General features: G+C 42.5%; 1 protein-coding gene and 1 long non-coding RNA gene across 4 annotated transcripts in view; one reads left to right on the top strand and one right to left on the bottom strand.

The window, feature by feature from the left end:
- The first annotated feature begins 11,619 nt into the window (after window positions 1-11,619).
- LOC307026131 lies at window positions 11,620-17,735 on the top strand. The gene is made up of 3 exons (XR_013804351.1): window positions 11,620-11,978; window positions 16,872-16,944; window positions 17,605-17,735. It is a non-coding gene; the product is annotated as an uncharacterized lncRNA (long non-coding RNA).
- The window catches only part of LOC307026124 (cadherin-20-like), a 56,326-nt gene continuing 52,635 nt past the window's right edge, over window positions 14,346-18,036 (bottom strand). For all 3 annotated transcript variants that reach the window (XM_079661272.1, XM_079661274.1, XM_079661273.1), the window contains 2 exons: window positions 17,673-17,924; window positions 14,346-16,098 (listed from right to left, as the gene is read on the bottom strand). In XM_079661272.1, the coding sequence (XP_079517398.1) occupies window positions 15,584-16,098; window positions 17,673-17,924 (767 nt within the window). In that variant the 3' untranslated portion in view covers window positions 14,346-15,583. The remainder of the gene's footprint in view (window positions 16,099-17,672; window positions 17,925-18,036) is intronic.

Genomic DNA, 18,036 nt, shown 5'->3' with positions numbered 1-18,036 from the left:
TCGAGGGCCACATCAGCATTATGGTTGCACTCAAAGGGCCGGTTGTAACTTAAAGACTATATAAGAATACATATATAACTATTTAATATATATAAAATAATGTATTACATTATTGCCTCTGCATTGGATTATTATCAGATAGGGTAATAACTTCATAATTAACAACGTCTGAAAGCAGAAGTCTAGGGCAAATAATTGCAAGTCTCTTCAGTGAGAATGCCACAAAAAAGAAAATTTAAAAAGAAAAGCCAAATTCTGGAAAAAAGTGACATTTTGAAAAAAAAGTAACATTTTGAAAAAAAAGAACAATTCTGTGGAAAAGGCATATTTTGAAGAAAAAACAGCAAAATTCTGAGAAAAAGGCATATTTGTGATGCATTGTGGGACATGTAGTTTATGGGCAAAGTGCTTCTGTAAATCGGCACGTAACCGTATAATAAACGTATTATATTCTTTGCAAGCTCTTGTGGGGCCACAGAAAATGAAGTCACGGGCCGGATTTGGCCCCCGGGCCTTGAGTTTGACACCCCTGTCCTAAACCATATGATTTTAAGTCTTTACATTCAGTCTTTCTGTTTGAATCTCGTGAAGTCCAGGCTTATTTCCCCGGTTACAGCATGAAGGTTATGTTCTCCGGCTGGATAAAGCTGTTTTCAGCAGTCCTCATGATAACTAAACTAAATTGATTTTCCATCCGTATCGAATGTATTCAAAGCGCTGAAGGTCAACATTTTTCCCATGCCAGAGAAATAATGACCTAGCCAGGTGATTTAAAGAATTCATGATGTTTTGATGCAGAGTACTAAAACTGGGTTACTCACTAATCCCGAAACAAATTGTGAAGTCATGCATTTGAGATACACTCTGATATCTATCTAGTTTAATGACAGGAAATGAGCTGCTTCTTCATTTCCTGCACGTCCACCACTGAAACACTGAGTGGTGCTTATACACACACACACGTGGCCATCTACACCGAGGCCACCTTCCAATCCGCGGTAGACCTTTCGCTCAGACATATTCTTAACCTGTTAAGCCCCAAAGACCCCTTCGGCGGGTCATTTTTATTTATTTTTTCATGACACTGTGTCTCAGGGCATCTTAATATTTAAAAACCTATTAATGTGTTATACCAGATTACCGGGAAGAATCTCAGCTAACTGACGATACGAAAAAAATTTACCAAACCAAAACACAAGTCTCATAAGAAGCATCTAAATGACCCCTGAGCAAAAAAATGCTAACGCATTTGGCACAGAACTCAAGATAAAGATACCCTTATTACTTACGCGTCACTCTCACTCCTTATTTGGTAACGTGTGTGTGTATGTGGGAGTTCCCCTCGATTCCATTGGCTCTAGCGATTGAAAAGAGATGTCAATCACCAAAATCGACCAAGGGGGGCCAGAGATAGGTCAAATCCACCCAAATGACCCCAGAAGTGTTTTTTTTTTGCTAAATCTCTCTAAAAAGGTAAAATATCACTAGTTTTGCATCAATCTTGATACAGGGTTCTTATTATATGTTGTACTTTGGATTCCTAAAGCTTTTAGTCTACCATCCCATCATTCAAGGGTGGTTTTCACTATAAGTAAAAAAAAGAATTGACGGACACTATAATTTACAGTTTTTTACTATGTTCAATCTGAATTTTCTTTCAAATAAAACATCTATATTGATTCTAACTTTTCTACATCCAACTCAAAGGTTTATCATTACTTTGAGAAAAAAGATTATTCATTTTCCCCTTTTAGAAGTGTAGTTATGGTCATTTGTTCTGGAAATGTCATTTTCGAGTCTGAGACCTGAAAAACAGGCTCGGGGCTTGTGGCCTTTGCCATGAGCGGGGCAGATGGCCAAACTGATCCTGAACCACTTCCAATGTTTTCCAGCTTCCAGCTCACTCTCGACAGGCCACATCTGCTGTGAAAAACAAGTGGGGGAAGTTAAGATGTTGTTTTGCGTATGCTGCTAACTGCACAATATAATTCATGTGCGCACGAGAGGTAACCAAGAGCTCATCAGGGGATGGTAAAAGCAGAAGAAAGGGACGTTGAATTTGAGTGGATGAACCGGCTCCAAGTGTTTCTCTCATTTTCTTCACAGAGGATGCCCACGAGGTAGCGATGGGGTATAAACAACAGATGGTACGCTTTATCAACAGCGAGCGCTCAACTCCTCAGCTCTCGTGCAATTCTCTCAACTTAAGTATTGTTTGCTTCAAGTCTGGCCCTGACCGGCTTCCTTCCTCCCTTAGCGCCACGACCTGAAGTGTGTACATGCAGTCATTTCCCATCCCCTCCCTCCTGCTCCAGGCCTGGAAATCCCTCTCTGACGCCAACGATACCCTGATTCCCTAGTGCAATTACGCTTCAAGGACTTAATAAGTAACACCGGTTGACACCAGCCGCCTTTTTTCTGCCCCATGGATTCTCTGGGTTTTTACCTCTCCGATTGACTCCCCGGCTCCGACTTAATTACTGATTTAATAGACATGGTTTCCCTCCTCGTGTGTCTCTCCGAGCCCATCAGTGTCTTCTTATCTTGGAGGATCACAGAGAGAGCCGTTAAGAGAAGGTTTCATTAGGAGCTAGGACAGCCGAGATCATTGCTTTGGTAAGAAATGGCCCTTATGTTTTGACTTCTCTGTCAATCCTTGGGAGGGATTGATGGAGGTGGATGCTGCTAACGGACACAGGATAATAATGAAATGAATATGCCTGACAAGTGTATCACACACACACACACACACACACACACACACACACACACACACACACACACACACACACACACACACACACACTCTTTGGGGTCTCTCTTTTGATGTGAAAACCACAGAAGAGCTGAGTGGCTTGTTTCAGCGTGACCTCTGTGGTTTGGAGAGTGAAACACTCAATTGCCGTTGTCAGTGTTTGTGACGTCCTTCCTCGCTTCAATAATGCAGTTGACAATGATTGTGGAGTAAACAAACAGTAAGCGGTTTGGAGAGAGCACACTCGTGCACTTCTTTGACACGTTTGTTTATGAAGAGGTTCGGCAAATTGACCCAGTGTTGCTTATTCATAGACATACAAAACAGTTTGAGGAGACATAATACGTTCATAGTGGATCGTTAGTATTATGTAACCCATTGGACAGACATCTTTATTAAAGCGCTGCTGCAAGGGGCTCACTCATTTCTCCCCGGCTGTGTTGTCTCCTCCTCAGCCAGATGACCTCCCCCAATAAAGACAGCTTTTCATTCCTGGCAGTCCACCCAGAAGGGCTAACTCTTTTCCTACTGCGCCGGTAATCGCTCAAATCATTGCTGCTCCACTCTGACCTGAGACGGAGTCCCCTTGTCTTCTTCAGTCTCTTCAACCAGACGTCCAACTGGGAATAAGTTTCAGCCATCTTTCAGACACAATCCCCCGGCTAATATCGCTTCTGACAACCTGCGTCTTATTCACTCATCTTGATTTTCCTGCCTCAAAAAGGTGCCACATCAAATTTGTTCCTTTCCTGAATTCAGCATTGGCTTGCAAACCCATTGTATACAACATTGATCCCCCCCCCGGTCCCAGGAGGGTGCTTGAGTGTATTTTTCTGCAGGCAAAACACTTCATCCTCAATTAGATGGTTTCTTAATTAGATTTGTGGCCAAGATGATTTGCTGTCAGCGGTGACAGGGCTGTAGAGTGAGCTGGATCGATGCTGTGTGGAGGAGGCGCTTGCTGCAGGTGGTAGAAATGTCCATTTGCATATTTTTACATCAGGAATATGGTTCTGGATTGAGTTTGTATTCACTCTCCCACCTACACGCTCTTAACAGCCTGTCTGGATAGTTCTAAGAGGCATAAACTGAAATGAATTCTGCAGCTCGCTTGCTCTCTTCATTTCCCTGACAGTTTAACCATTCGCCGATGTATTTCCTCGACTGTCCCATCGCCGGTTTAATTTATTTACCCACTTATTGATTCAGATAGTTCCCAGCGATGCATGGCCCTGTGCAAATTATTGGCCTATACTGGAGTATTGACTGTAGAAACCTTTATTGTGCCATCATCACACGGGCCTGCGAGCCGATTTATGCAAGCAGTGCATTTTTTATGCTCACAATCATAAAGGCAGACAGGCAAAAAGATACACACACACACACACACACACACACACACACACACACACACACACACACACACACACACACACACACACACACACACACACACACACACACACACACACACACACACACACACACACACACACACACACACACACACACACACACACACACACACACACACACACACACACACACACACACAGAGAGAGACCTGCTCAGAGTGAGACGGGTTGCTTTTCTTCACAGCCCTGCTGCAGCTTGTCTAATCCATCAGATGTGCTGGAGAAAGCGCTAGGCTAGCCGATTTCAGTAAATCCCCCCCCTTCAAAGTCATCAGCCGCCTGCCTGTCCCCAACCCAGGCCCTGTGAAGATTGTAACCCTGCACACACATCGTTACGGCTTCTATCTAACTTTGAAGAGCCACCTACGCACTTTCTATAGGTGTTTAATAATGCAGATAGCACCGTGGGCGGGTCTTTTTACCCAATCAAGTTTTTAAGCTGACTTTGATATGTGCTGCCAGTCTGGCTCACCTGTAGGGTTGCTGCTTACTGGAGCTTTCCACCTCACATTTGACAAAAAGAGGTTGCACAACAGGCACGTTTTACTGCACTTTAGGAGGGAACCACATATGGGGAGAACATTCAAGCTTCACCAGTGGGTTGGAATGAATTTAAGGATCTTTAACAATATCAAGTTCAGGGTTGTCATCTTAGATAAGTCACACACCTTTACTGAAACTACTTAACCATAAACAAACACACCAAAGAGTTTTGAAGGTGAACAAACACACATCATAACTGCAGTGTCACTGTTTGACTTATTTCTGGGGGGTTTGCTGCAGCTTTCTCCCTTCAGGTTTTTTGTTTGTCTTTACACTGCATACTGTCAGAAACAATGCCATTACCAGTATTTTAAAAACCTAACCGTTATTTTAAAATGTTTTACGGAACACCCTTTGAGTATTTAAATCATGGTTATATTTAACATATGTAAGAAATTAATTGTAGAGGCTGACTTATATAGCGCCACAATAAAAATATGTTAGCATGTTGTTGAATGTAACACTTTTTCTGTTCTCAATTGTACCATTATAAATGTCCAGACATCCTTTCAAAGAGTTATAAATTCAGTTAGGGTTGTTATACGGAAAATTGTCACAAGGGAAAAGTGAAATGTCTCTCCGCTTCTGTTTCAGTCGCTTTGAACAGGATGAACGTTATTATCAGCAGTTCTTTCCACTGGAATGCATTTATGAGTTTCCTCCTTCAAAAGACACATCAGAACACAAACACTATTTCAAGACTGCCGGGAAAGCCTGTAATTATCCTTTGATCTGAAAGCAACACAGAAAAAGCTAACAGCCGCCAGCATCACTGGAGAGATAAGAAGAAAAGAGATAATACAATTTGAAAAAAAAATCTGAACTCGAGACAAAACTTCCTCAGCCAGTTTTTGATGAAAACAATAAGGCCAATTTTCTTCAAATACATTTTTGGAAGGATATATAATGTATGATATTTGTGGTTATTTAATGTGGTTCTACATGGAAGCAGCAGCTGCATTTGACCCCGTTTGAGACTCCACTTCTACCTTTTCTGAAGCCATCGATCTGTTTATGCCTCTCGGCCTTAATGAATGCACAGGGGAGGCTGAGGAGGCGGCATGACGGATTAAAGGAGGTCATACTCAATTTAAAACAACTGTGTCTAATCCTGGGAATATGCATCATGATGCTTCTTGTGTACGCCGTGACCTGACAAGATGCTTTCTCATGATGCACCCGTTTCTGTCTAAATCCACCTTCATCCTGACACACACTGGATAAAGACGAGCTTCTGACTTGACTTTGAAAGTTAAACAACTATTGAAACTGTTGACGGTCGGAGAAGGAAAACGTTTTTCTTTTGCATTAACCATCGATGCTAACTAACATGAACACTCAAGATTGTGAATTTGAAATTGCTATGTTGAGGCAGATGGCATCACATGATTGCAATTAAATGAATTTTTTCGTAAAGTTGTTTTTAATCAAACACATAGCCTTAACACTGTGTCATTAGCATTAGCATTATGAAGTTAACTTCTGTATTTAAATACTTGATACTTGAAGTCTTTCTGCTGTCTCAGTTGGAATTAGATGAGAAAAATGCATATCAATGTAATCTATGTGCATGCAATATAGAAATAGGTCCATGATGTAAGTATTAGCTTCCAGTTCAAAAGAGAAAAACAACACTTTAAAAAAATAAAATACTTCACTTATCCACCTGTTGTTGGCCTAGCTTGTTAGCCAGTAAGCTAGCTGTGACCCCTGATGCCCTCTTGTGGTGTGATCCGGTACCAACCTGTATGTTCTGCAGGTGGCTGATTAGCATGATGGGGAACACCTGTGTCTTTAGGTTACCGTAGCCCTGGCTGCAGTCCAATCCCTCTAATTGTGCTCATCTCCAGGAACACCTGTCCAGGTTTGGTTATGTTTCCTCAGTTTATCTTCATGCTTTGTCTTGCACATCACACCACTGCCTTTTCTGATTTATGTCACTTGATACTGGTTTGTCTCCCTTTTGTTGTTGAAGTTTTGTGTTTCAGGTTCCAGTAGGTGCATGGGGTTGATTGTGAACACCATACTTGTCAACCCTCCCGATTTTCGCGGGAGACTCCCGATTTCATTGCCCTCTCCCGGTTTCCTCCTGGGGTCATATTTCTTCCGCATTTCTCCCGATTTCTGACAAAATCAGATTTACACACGACTGTTTCCACTCGGACTTTAATATAGCTACACCATTGTTTGGTTTCCATGGTAACACGTCTCTTTAGTAGCGCGCGCAACTCAAAGTCTGAGAGGGTGAGGCAGATATTCACAGAAAACAGAACAAGAATCGAAAACTGCTCACTCCTTTCCTGTAAAATATACAGGTCCAGCCCACACATGCTCCATCAAGGACGGTGCTACAGGCCGCATGTTAGTGCACTTACAACTACAATAAGCATGTTAATGTTAATCTAACAGCTCCGGCGATCTACTAGCACCCCCCCATTTTGCATTTTGAAATGCTCCCGATTTCTGAGGTCTAAAGGTTGGCAAGTATGGTGAACACTGATTAGGTGATTTGGTGCAGTGTGTGCTGGTTTGGCTACATGCTATGTTGCTGTTTAAATCTTTCATGGAAGCATTGGTCTGTGACCCAATGTTGGATTTTCATATGCCGTTCAGGAGCTAAGTGTCTTGATACGCTATATAGGCTACGAGGATTTTTTCGCTTGGGTTGTGTCAGGTTAGTTTCAATATGAGACTGATACTTTATTTAATCTCTTTAAACATGGACCCATTGCAAATTGTCCAGATGTGGACACTGTCTCATGCTTCAGTGTGTCCTCCCCAGGAGAGCTCAGGTGGTGTATTCATCTATGCTGAGCAGGATTTGGATTATGATACTGTGAAATCGGCTGTGTTAAATGCATAGGAGCTGGTCCCTGAAGCATATCCCCAGAAGTTCAGCCATTGGGTAAAGGGGGATAAGCAAACAAATGTGGAGTCTGTCGGTGATTTGGATTCCAATTTTCACAGGTGCTCAGCTGCTAAAGCTGATGCTCTTGACATTCTTTGTGAGCTGATTTGTGTTAAGGCAGTTTTTAAAATGCTATCCCCTGAACTTATTGCTACTTATGTAAATGAGCAGAAGCCCTCGACCGTACTTTAAGAAGCTGAAATGATTTTGTTTTGAAAGGGATTTGCTGTGGGGGGATTGGGGATAATACCTAGGGCAACCTGAGGAGGAAAGAGTGTTCAGCCATGGGGAGGGATATTGGACGGACCAGTGGTCATTGCATGCTTCAGCTATTCTATGGTCTCAGAAAAGAGATCGGTTTGTGTGGATGAAAGTTTTGGTAGTGATTTACTGTGGTTGATTTGTCCATTTTCTGAAGTTCAAAGAAAAAAACCAAGAACCCTGTCTGAAGATAGAGCTTCTCATGAGCTTAACATGTCTTAACAACTTATTTCTCTTAGAACTTATTTCTCTTAGAGCATTTAGACAGCAAAATAACAATTTCTTGTATTTAAGGCAACCATGAATACAAAGTTAAATGCCTAAGACTTTGCTAAAAGCCTTGGAAACGACCTATTCTAAAAACCTACTCAGAAATATCATATCCTTTTGAGTAATGTTACAAAATCTTCCACAAAATCACTATTTGTTCCTGCAGCATTACATCAGCTTTTTAAACACATCTGAACCATGTGTTATGAATGAAGATGAACACCCCATCGGACAGTCTTCAGTAGGTTAAGTATCCGGCTGGTAGAACCTCACGGAGGCAGCTGCTCTTCACTCACATGGCTGAATCTCCCTGCAGTCGATGAGTGATGAACGCTGGCAGCTCCCATGATGCATCGAGCTCAGGCCCAGCTTTTTCACACTTAAAGCCCGGACTGATTATGACAGCCCTCGCTCTCCATCAATCCCTCGCTCTCCATCAATCCCTGCAGCCCGAGGCGTTCAAAGCCCCACCTGAGGACGTGGAAGTGGGAGCTTGTCACGACTGACCTCTGATGCTGTGTCAAGGGGAAATGGCTTCTCAAGATCTCTTAGAAGAATCCTCTGGATACATCCAACATCTTCTTCTCAATATTCAGATTGGCTTCCACATGTCTGTTAATAATGTAATTAGGTGACTTCCTAATTAAACAAGATGAGATGCATTTATATAAAGTAAATATGAGCCTTCATTATGCTGCAGATGTGTGAGACAGATGCTCGGTGCTCCCTGGTGAGAATACAATGTAGATTTTTCAGAATGCCAAACACCTCTTGTGGAACTCTACGAAAGAACTTTACTTAACTTACTAAATGTCTTACTTCTATACAACTACATTTCACAGGGAAATATTGTATAATACTCTACTACTGTAAATGGACTTGTTTACTGGTTGGTTTGCTAATTCAGGTTAAAGATGCAATTGGTAATCAAGAAATAAAAGAAGCAGAGGATGCTTAAATGCGTTTAAAACTCATTGGGCATGCATTAGTACTGATTAAAAAAAAAAGTTATTCTCTTTTAGATGCAATGTAGAAAATCTCCAAATTACTTAACATGACTTGACTTAAATAAACTTGCTGCATAGTTTACTTTTGCCACTGTGTCGTGATGTAGTGGTCACGCTCACAGGTGCATCACTCCCTTTACATGTGTCCGCACAGCTGGGGCTACACGTGTGCGTGACTGGATGCACAGAAGTCACATGTCATGTCTATATTCAGCCTTTTGTGAGATGGCTTTAGACTCTGAGGATGGACATCACGTGCCCTGAGGTGCTGAAAGTCTGCACGACTTAATTGAACCCAAAGACTCCACCTGCTGATTTCTCAGATAGCAGGAATCATCTTCAGCGAAATCACCAGCGGAGGTGAAACACTGCAGACTCAGGGGGGCTCGCTGCCAACGGGGGGCATGATTGCCCTTCCCAGGTGTCCAAATCAGATTTAATATGATAATGATTATGTTCTTTGGATGGACTCACATGTGGGTCAAGGCCCTTAAAAGCATAAGGCGGTAAACCTGGGAGATGACAAGAAGATACATCTTTTATAAAAGTGTTTATCTCGTTCAGGCCTATACATATTTGAAAGCTACGTTATATTGAGCAAAGTTTTTCATATGTGATCACAAGCAAACGGCAAATAACAATTTAATTGATATTATGACTGAGTTTCCCTTCCCAGCAATAGGTCTCTGAAACCTGGGGAAAAGTGGCGTGAATAGAGGCAGAGCGCAGCCAGAGAACAGGCTGCTTCACAGCACTTTACAAGCCAGGAAAAGTGATTGAATCCTGGGTATAATTGTTTTAAATAGTCTGATACCTCCAGGGCGCATCACCGCATTTTACAAGCCAGGGAAGGTGCATGGGTAAACATTGTTTAATTGTTTAAGTGTTTTTAAATGTGTGGAACAGTGTTTTGTCACTTTCAAAACTCTCCCGCCATTGACCGGAGAAATTGGGTCGATGTTGTATTCAATCTGACCGTTAATATTCCATTGAGACGAAGTACGTACCATCACCGGAGTGATCCCATGTTCATTTTGTCCCAAAACCGGAGCATTCCCTCACCAAAAAAGAATGTGTTTACTTAACGCCTTATTGAATGTCCCTTTTTTAAATATGCTAAAAAATACCAAATAGTTAACAAATAAAAAGTAGTTAAGGCAATACGACAGGATGTACAGAAGTCACAGCCATCCTCCATCTTAGCAATCGGAAAAAAATAACGGAGGCTGGTAAACAAACAGTCCTGCTGGGATTCTCTGTCTGCCCAATAAGAAAACTATCACAGAGAGAACCAAGAGTGCTGTGGCCATATGCCCATCCAGCTCTAATTTGACAAACACTTCCTCCCAACACGCTCTCCCTCTGCTCCTCCATCACATCCCAGCCAGTCCCCTCGCTGTTTTCCCATTTGGAGGAAGTGGCATCCACGGTCAGAGCCTGGGATCCTAATTGTGTGCCAGGCCCAATTTGTCAGATCCATTTTGTGTTATCACTTTCGTCAAAGCACAAACAGGCATTAGAGTTCTTCTCCTGGGGACGAACAAACAAACACATTGGTCATTGCAAGGAGGATAAGTGGAGGGCCAGTGTGGGGGTTTATCATTTAAATTAAGCCTTCTCTGTTCAGAAGTTTAGTTAGCACGTACATAATGTCTTCCCACCTCATCCCCCCTACTGCTTAATTTCAATTCACATACGTAGGCTCAAAGACGGAGGTGTCTGTCACTGCCATTAATAAGAACACGTGCAAAGCAGGCAGGGCTGGGACCGATCTCTCTGTGAAGTGCAGAAGGATAAAAGAATGTCTTGAATAATTCTATCTTGGTGTCACATATAAAGCACAACATGTTCTAGTGTTCCTCTGTCATGTTGCCTTCATCTTTACCGGCATAGTGCATACAGTGTCTCCTATGTCTTGTGTTGTTACTCAGGAAGTGGGTGGGATGCTGTGTTGCTGCTTTGCTTGATTTTGGCTCTTTTTGATGTGGCTCCATGAAATAAGAAGTCATATGACAGGAATTACATTTTTCTATCATTAATCAACAACGGCAGCATCTTGCGTATATTTGAAATATCTACAGATGTGTGTGTGTATTCATTATCTGAGTTTCTGTTTTTTTCATATCTATTTATCCCGCTTAGGGGTCTGGCTGATAAGGCTTCTAATAGATTCATCCATGCTAAGCGTTAAAACCTTTAGGATTTTTCTATTTTATTCTATGTCTTCAAAAATGCTAAAATCCACAAAAGTTAGATGAAAATGCTCCTTATATAAATGTATAAAAGGCTGTTTAAAACATAAATATTTGTTTAAAGTTTGTGTAATGGCTGGATTTTAAATATTCGGTTCGGAAAGAAACCAGTTGTAACGAACCCTACTTAGACGAACCCTTCAGTAATGGCCGCCTAGCAGCCTTTCCAAAAGCAAGAAGAAGGAAAACAAAAGAAATTAGAAGATTATTGCAAAGTAAAGCTATGCATTAGCATCTGCAGCTGGGTGTGAAGTTCCTGTAAACCTCTTTGAGACGCTGATGATTCGCCGCTCAGGAGAGCCTCTGTTCTCGCAGCAAAGACCCTCACGGCCAAAGCTGGTGTTCTTCTGCAGCTTAAAGAGATAACGCTGAAGTAACCCATCGCTGCACTCGTGAGCCGGGCTGAGAGGAGGACGAGGAGGGGTCAAGACAAAGATGGAAAGGAGAGAGAAAGACATGAAGGGCGTTCTGTTTGAGAGAAAGAAGCAAGTGTTGGACTGAAGGAGACACAGAAGGAGGATGAAATAGAGAAGAGGATCAGAGAGAGAAAGCCCAGCAGCCATTTGGGTGTGTATGTTTCGCTCTCTAACTCCACATGTCAAATGGGTTGGACCTGCTCTTCCCTCCCCGGGCCTGGAGTTTGCCTTTTTCTTTCCGCTTCACAATTTCCAGCAGAGCGGAGTGTGTTTTTCCACTTCGCATTAAGGGATGATTCACTGGGTCTGCTGCGGTTTACCCTCAGCAGGATTAGAGCTGGAAGGCTTCTTATTATCTTCCACCGTTTGAGCTCCTTCCTCTGTTCGAAAGAGCTGTGGAGCTTTAGACAAATTACCCCCCCAGTGCCTTTCGGAAAAGGCACCGCTCTGGCCTGGAAATGGCCCTGCAGAGGCTGACGACTGGGCGAATGGGAAGGAGAGGGCGTCCGTGAGGGGTTGTTAGGGTTTAATGTATGCAGCCGGATGGGGCAAAGTGTGGGGAAGGGCACTGAGGAGGAAAGAGGCCGCAGGACACGGGCTCTGACAAATGCTGGTGACAAGAGATTTATGGTGAGGAGTGAAGGGAATAAGGTCACAGCGAGCAGAGCCTTCTGACTGCAGAGTTAGAGAACTAGATTTACAACTTTGCCTTTCAATTTGTAGATTTTTTTCTTGATCGTATGTTATTGTGAAGCTATTTGTACGATGGGCGACACGGGCAATCGCCCTACAACGGCCCCAAAGACACCCATTAGGAGAAATGAGCTGCGGCTTCAGAAACGATGCAAATATTATGAGACAAAACACATGTAAATAAAGAAACGTCTTCACCAACTTCACAAAACATGCGTAGGGTGCTTGTTGACGTTCGGGGATTATAAAGTTGGCCAAAAATCCCAGTTGGCAGAGTTAGTCTGTTTCATAGTTGTAAGTGTTTTGTCAGTATATTTGAAATGACTATTAGCTACGTGAGCTAGCTAGCTTACAGCAAATCTGCGATAATATTGGAAGGAATTATGTGATCACATTGTTCAAATAAGCTGATAGAAGTTACATTTTAGGTTTCCAGTGACAGTTAGCCAATCCCCGAATGTCAACAACCGTATACATTGGGATCCAAGAAATATATTTCCTGGCAAATATTCGTGTTACAATCTGAGTCAAGGTCGCCAAAGGTGGGGAGGCGACACAGTTGTTGTTCCTTTACCAAAAGAGACATTTAACAAAAGCAGAAATTCTGAGGGAGGGGGAGCGGATGACTCCCACTACCTCATACATTAATCATACAGTGAGCCTGACTCTCCTTGACAAACCAACTCTGACCTCAAGGCTCCTGCAGAGAGGACCCTTGTCCAAACTGTTCATATACTATTCTAAATAATAAATCAGTATAAGAAAAAAGTTGAACAAATAATTAAATGTTTCAGAAAATGCACGTACTAGCACATTTATATTGCCCTAAATTGCAGTATAATTTAAGGAGCTTTTTGCTATTTTCTATTTTTATTTTTCAAATGTCGTTCCAAATAAACCCTCGGTCAATTTGGTCCTCCATTTGGCCCGACTGCTGATGAGGAAAACTTTGATGTGACGCCACTGGGAGAAACAAAGATTTGTCAAATATACGCGGGCTGTTGAATGTTAAAATAAGGACAGACAAATTAGAGAACAATCCCCGGTGTGTTACTGAAGTGTTCTGCTCATCATGCAGAGTGTATGAAAGTGCAACATTTGTAAATCCGGCGGATATTACAGCCTCATCTCCTGTGCAATTTCACTGTTGATTGCCGACCAGCAGGTAAGCCAGAGCCATGGATTGCAGACTTATTTCTTTGTCATTTGTTCTGAAAAATACGGAAATTGACAGTAGTGCAAAAATATTGTAAAGGTAGAATATCAATTGTGGTATTGGCTTTATGTTTTCCTTTAATCTTATACCTTCCTTTCAATTTTCCATTATTGTCCTTCACTGGTAAAACTTTGATTGACATAAGCAATTAAGTAGAGTCTCCCGTTTATGATTGATTGATTTCCAATGGTAATTGTTCCCCTCTGGAAGTTGCTAGAGGTACAGCAGCAGGTGGTGTGTGTGTGTGGGGGGGGGGGGGGGGGGAGCTTTTAGTCAATACTGAACTATATTACTGCAAAACAGAATAAGTCAAGCAAATTAAGCACTTTGAGGGAAAACTGTAATGAAAAGTGAATTAACGGCAATAACACTTTGGAGCACAATTCGGCGTATAATTGCTAACTTAAATAGCTGCTTTATCTTTTGAAGGACTTACATTTCTGCCATGCTTCAGGGGATTGTATAATGTTCCTCACCAGCAAAAGCAGCAGTTTATTAAAATGTGCCACCCAGATGTTCAGAAAGCATCATTTCCTTCATTGCCTCGGTGTTGTGTGTAATTATAAGAGTTTTCTCATCTCATGGTGGTTTAAGGACTGCACAGAAGCATTGTTATTTTTCATTTTTATTACCAAGAATACAAAAAAATACCTACATTCACATACCACTTACTGCAGCATGACTGACCACAATGATTTCAAGTAAACGTCACCCAATCAAATTATCAAAATGTTCCTCTACTTCATTCCTAGTTTGCAAAATCCATTTTTCTTATCTTTTGGTGGTGTGTGTGATTTCTTTTATGTTTCATCCAAAACGTCTTTTTTGTCCTTTTTGTACATTTGGCACTTAATGCAGATTAAAAATGTCTTGAATGAAGTCCACAGAATTGGAGGATTAAGCCACTTTTGTGTGGTGGCAGAAAAGCAACACAGGACACATCAAGCCTTGTTGTCGGTACCAGAAATGAAAGTGAAAGCCTCGTTTGCTTTCCACGCCTGCTGGGAAAAATCCAGATCCAAAAATGGCTTCCTTAACATCCTCATGAATGTATTACTGCTTTATGTTTGGGGGAAAGACCAGAGTTACAATACAAAAACAAAAATACGATAAACATATCAACCCAAATGGGATTACAGCATCTCCATTTCCTGCGCATGTCATGTGACATTTAGAGAAACGTGTCATCACACAGAATGAAAATATATGTTACAACATATACGTGATCTTTTGAAGACTTCTTCACATAGCGGCCGTACAAGTACAGTGTTGGTTTGAAGTACCCAAATAAGTTAGCAAAAAATATAAATACAGCACATGGAACAAAGGAATAAATTAAGACCTGCCGCAGATGAAACAAATAAAGACGTATCTCCAATTGCAGGCTTTTGTTTTTCAATTCCCCCCCTCACAGTTGTCCTGCCAACTTCAGCTTTTCAGAGTTTTTACTCCTGTGCTGCTGTGAGTAAGGTCTCTCTTGTTTTTTTATCTCTGGCATAAACCGTTCCTCACTTTGAACCGAAGACGGCTCTGACTTCGGGGGGGGGGGGGGGGGTCAGGAGGGGGGTTAGCTGTGCTTTGAAGCTGCTCCTCTGTGGGCCTCACAAGGCTGCCATCCAGCCTCAGTCTCTGGGGGAGATTTAAAAGCAGCTCACACTGCTGCTGCGGGCTCTCAGGCCTTCAAGGCTGTGGAGAATCCAGGCAGGAATTCAAGTGCTACAGTAACAGTCATGGATGTGGAGGTGAGAGCACACCTGGCTTTATTGTGCACGTGTTCGTGGCACTTCTCTGATGTTGTTGTGTCGGTGTAGCTTTTCTCGGAGTTAAAAGGCAATGGCTCTGATGTTCTACCACATCTGAGGAGTGTTCGTCTCCAGCACGCCGTACATCTCGGCAAGTTTTTTAAAGCGTGGCCCCCAGTCGTTGAGATAGTCGTACTCGTGGTCCGTGTTGGACGTCCCCGACTGGAGCGAGCTGAGCGACTCTGCCACCGAACCCTCGCCCTCGTAGGCGTAGGTCTGCAGGGAGTCGTAAGGCGGGGCGCACGCGTCCATGTCGGCGTCCAGGAGCTTGGCCAGCACGTACCCGTGGACGCTGCTGTCCCCCCCGCCCATGACGCACGCCTGAGGGACGTAGCGCGACAGACTCTCGATCTCCGGCAGCATGTCCTGCCTCATCTTGCCCGGGTGGTGGTGCGCCTCTCGTGGGTTCCACATGGCGGCGATGTCGAAGGCCTCGGTGTCCTCCTCGCCGCCACCTTCGTCGTCGTAGCGCACGATGTTCTCGTGGACGTTCTCCTCCTCGTCACACAGGAAGGGCTTCTTACGGTGTGTGCGCAGTGAGAGCATGAGCAGGATCATCACTGGGCAAAGGAAGAGATAAGGAGTTAGCATACAGATGTCACGGAAGAGCTTGTGGGTTCTTCTCAAAGTGTTTGTACTTCTACAATGTAATTGCACAATACATTATCATTGATACAAAAACCAACAAAAAAAGCATCAATAATATATACTTTCTTTGATTTCAGGAATTTAAGATATCATATCATAAACATTTTAATGAAAAACAAGTTTGATAAGACATTGTAGGTTTCAAGTTGGGATAAAAATGTTAAGTTTCTTCCCATCATTCCTCATGCCACACTACAATGGAGTCACTGCTTGTACAAATGAAGTTTCATGTATTTTTTTCACTTTGTAAAAAAGCTTCATTACATGTCCAGCATGAAAAAACATGAATCCAAAATCCATTTAAAAAAAATGTGTAGTGTAAAAATGAAAAGCACTGTCTGAGGGCGAGCCTCAGAGCAGCAGTAGCCCTGATTACAATCCCTGCAGCACTTTGTTTTCCGGTACATGTTTCACTTGTTTTAACCACATAAAAAAAAACGGTGGCAGACTCGATAAACTCCTGTCTTCAAACACAACATTAAAGAGAAAATAATCTCCGTTTGAAAAAAGGCAATAGCAGAGGAGCTTCAAAAGCCCAGTGTGACATCATCTGCAGGATTAAATATAGCTTCCTTTTTTGCATCCTGCCAAACGTCTTGTGTTCATTAGCACCAGCTGCCCTTTAGCATCACACTTTCTTCTCCCCGGGTAGGCTGATATGGACCCACTTTATCTCTCCCTGCAGACCTGGAGACGTGAGCAGGGCTCAGCTGGCTGACTCACGCCGCACGGTGACAACATCTTTACTCACCGCCACTGTGAGCTCATTGTTTTAAAGACATAATAATTCAGACGTTATCATTTCCTTTTAAGCTGAAAGATTTAACGCTGTCAGTGAAGTATATCAAATATTAAGTGATGATTCATTATTTGTATTTGAGTGTGTAGTTGGCTCATTTGGTCGGTGGTAAACTTTTACAATCCTCCTTGTCATTTTTTAAATATTTAAATATTTTCAAATTGTATCCCTCTGTAATAAATAATTGTGGATTTTAAATAATAAGTGAGACACTTCCAGCTGTGTCGGATCAACAGGACGTCCCCTGCTCTATATAACACGGCTCTGCGGGAGATGTTTTCCAAAATCAGCGCTTCTTCTTATGATTTGAATCGAAAAATTGGAAGCGTTATCTTTTTATTTTTGAGTTATGGAAACAATTTCAAGGTTCTTAGGAATCAATTATATTACATTAGTACGATTTATTTGAGCATTTATGTGTTACTTGGTTGGATTAGCCTATTCTGGCATTTCATATTAATTATTAATTTAATTTATTTGAGTATGTCTTCACTTCTATACATGTTTTCACGGTTAAACATTTTTTTTTTAAGAATTCAAGAAAAAAAACAAAGTAAATCTGCTAATGTCATCTTCATATGACAGACCTCCTATATGTCTTCACGTTTAAAATGAATAGAATCCAGTGTGACCTTCACAGGACAGACCTCCACTGGCTGCTCTCTGCACTTCGTCAGTGTGACTCACCCAGCAGGACGAAGATGCAGGCGAGGATGGCGATGAGCGCCCCCCTGCTGAGGCTGGCCGGCAGGGTGTAGGCCTCGGCGGTGCAGGACAGGACGTTTCCGTCGTGGTCGCAGCTGCACACGCGGACGGTCAGCGTGCTCGTGCTGCTCTGCACCGGCTGCTCCCCGTCAGAGACGAAGATGGGCAGGTAGAAGACGGTCTGGTCCTGGTGAGACCAGCCCCCCCGCCGCGTCAGGATCCACGCTGTGTTGTCTGGAGAGAGACAAAGAGGTCAGGCAAGGGGTGAGAGTACAGGGTTAAAGTTCAGAACTGTGGCCAAGCATCAATTCAAATACATTCATACATCAGAGCAGGGAGTCGATCC

The sequence above is a fragment of the Notothenia rossii genome, assembly GCF_949606895.1.
Source record: "Notothenia rossii genome assembly, chromosome: 12".
Classification (NCBI taxonomy): Eukaryota; Metazoa; Chordata; class Actinopteri; order Perciformes; family Nototheniidae; genus Notothenia; species Notothenia rossii.
The sequence above is the reverse complement of the archived record's forward strand: the minus strand, read 5'-3'. Positions and strand labels throughout refer to the sequence as shown.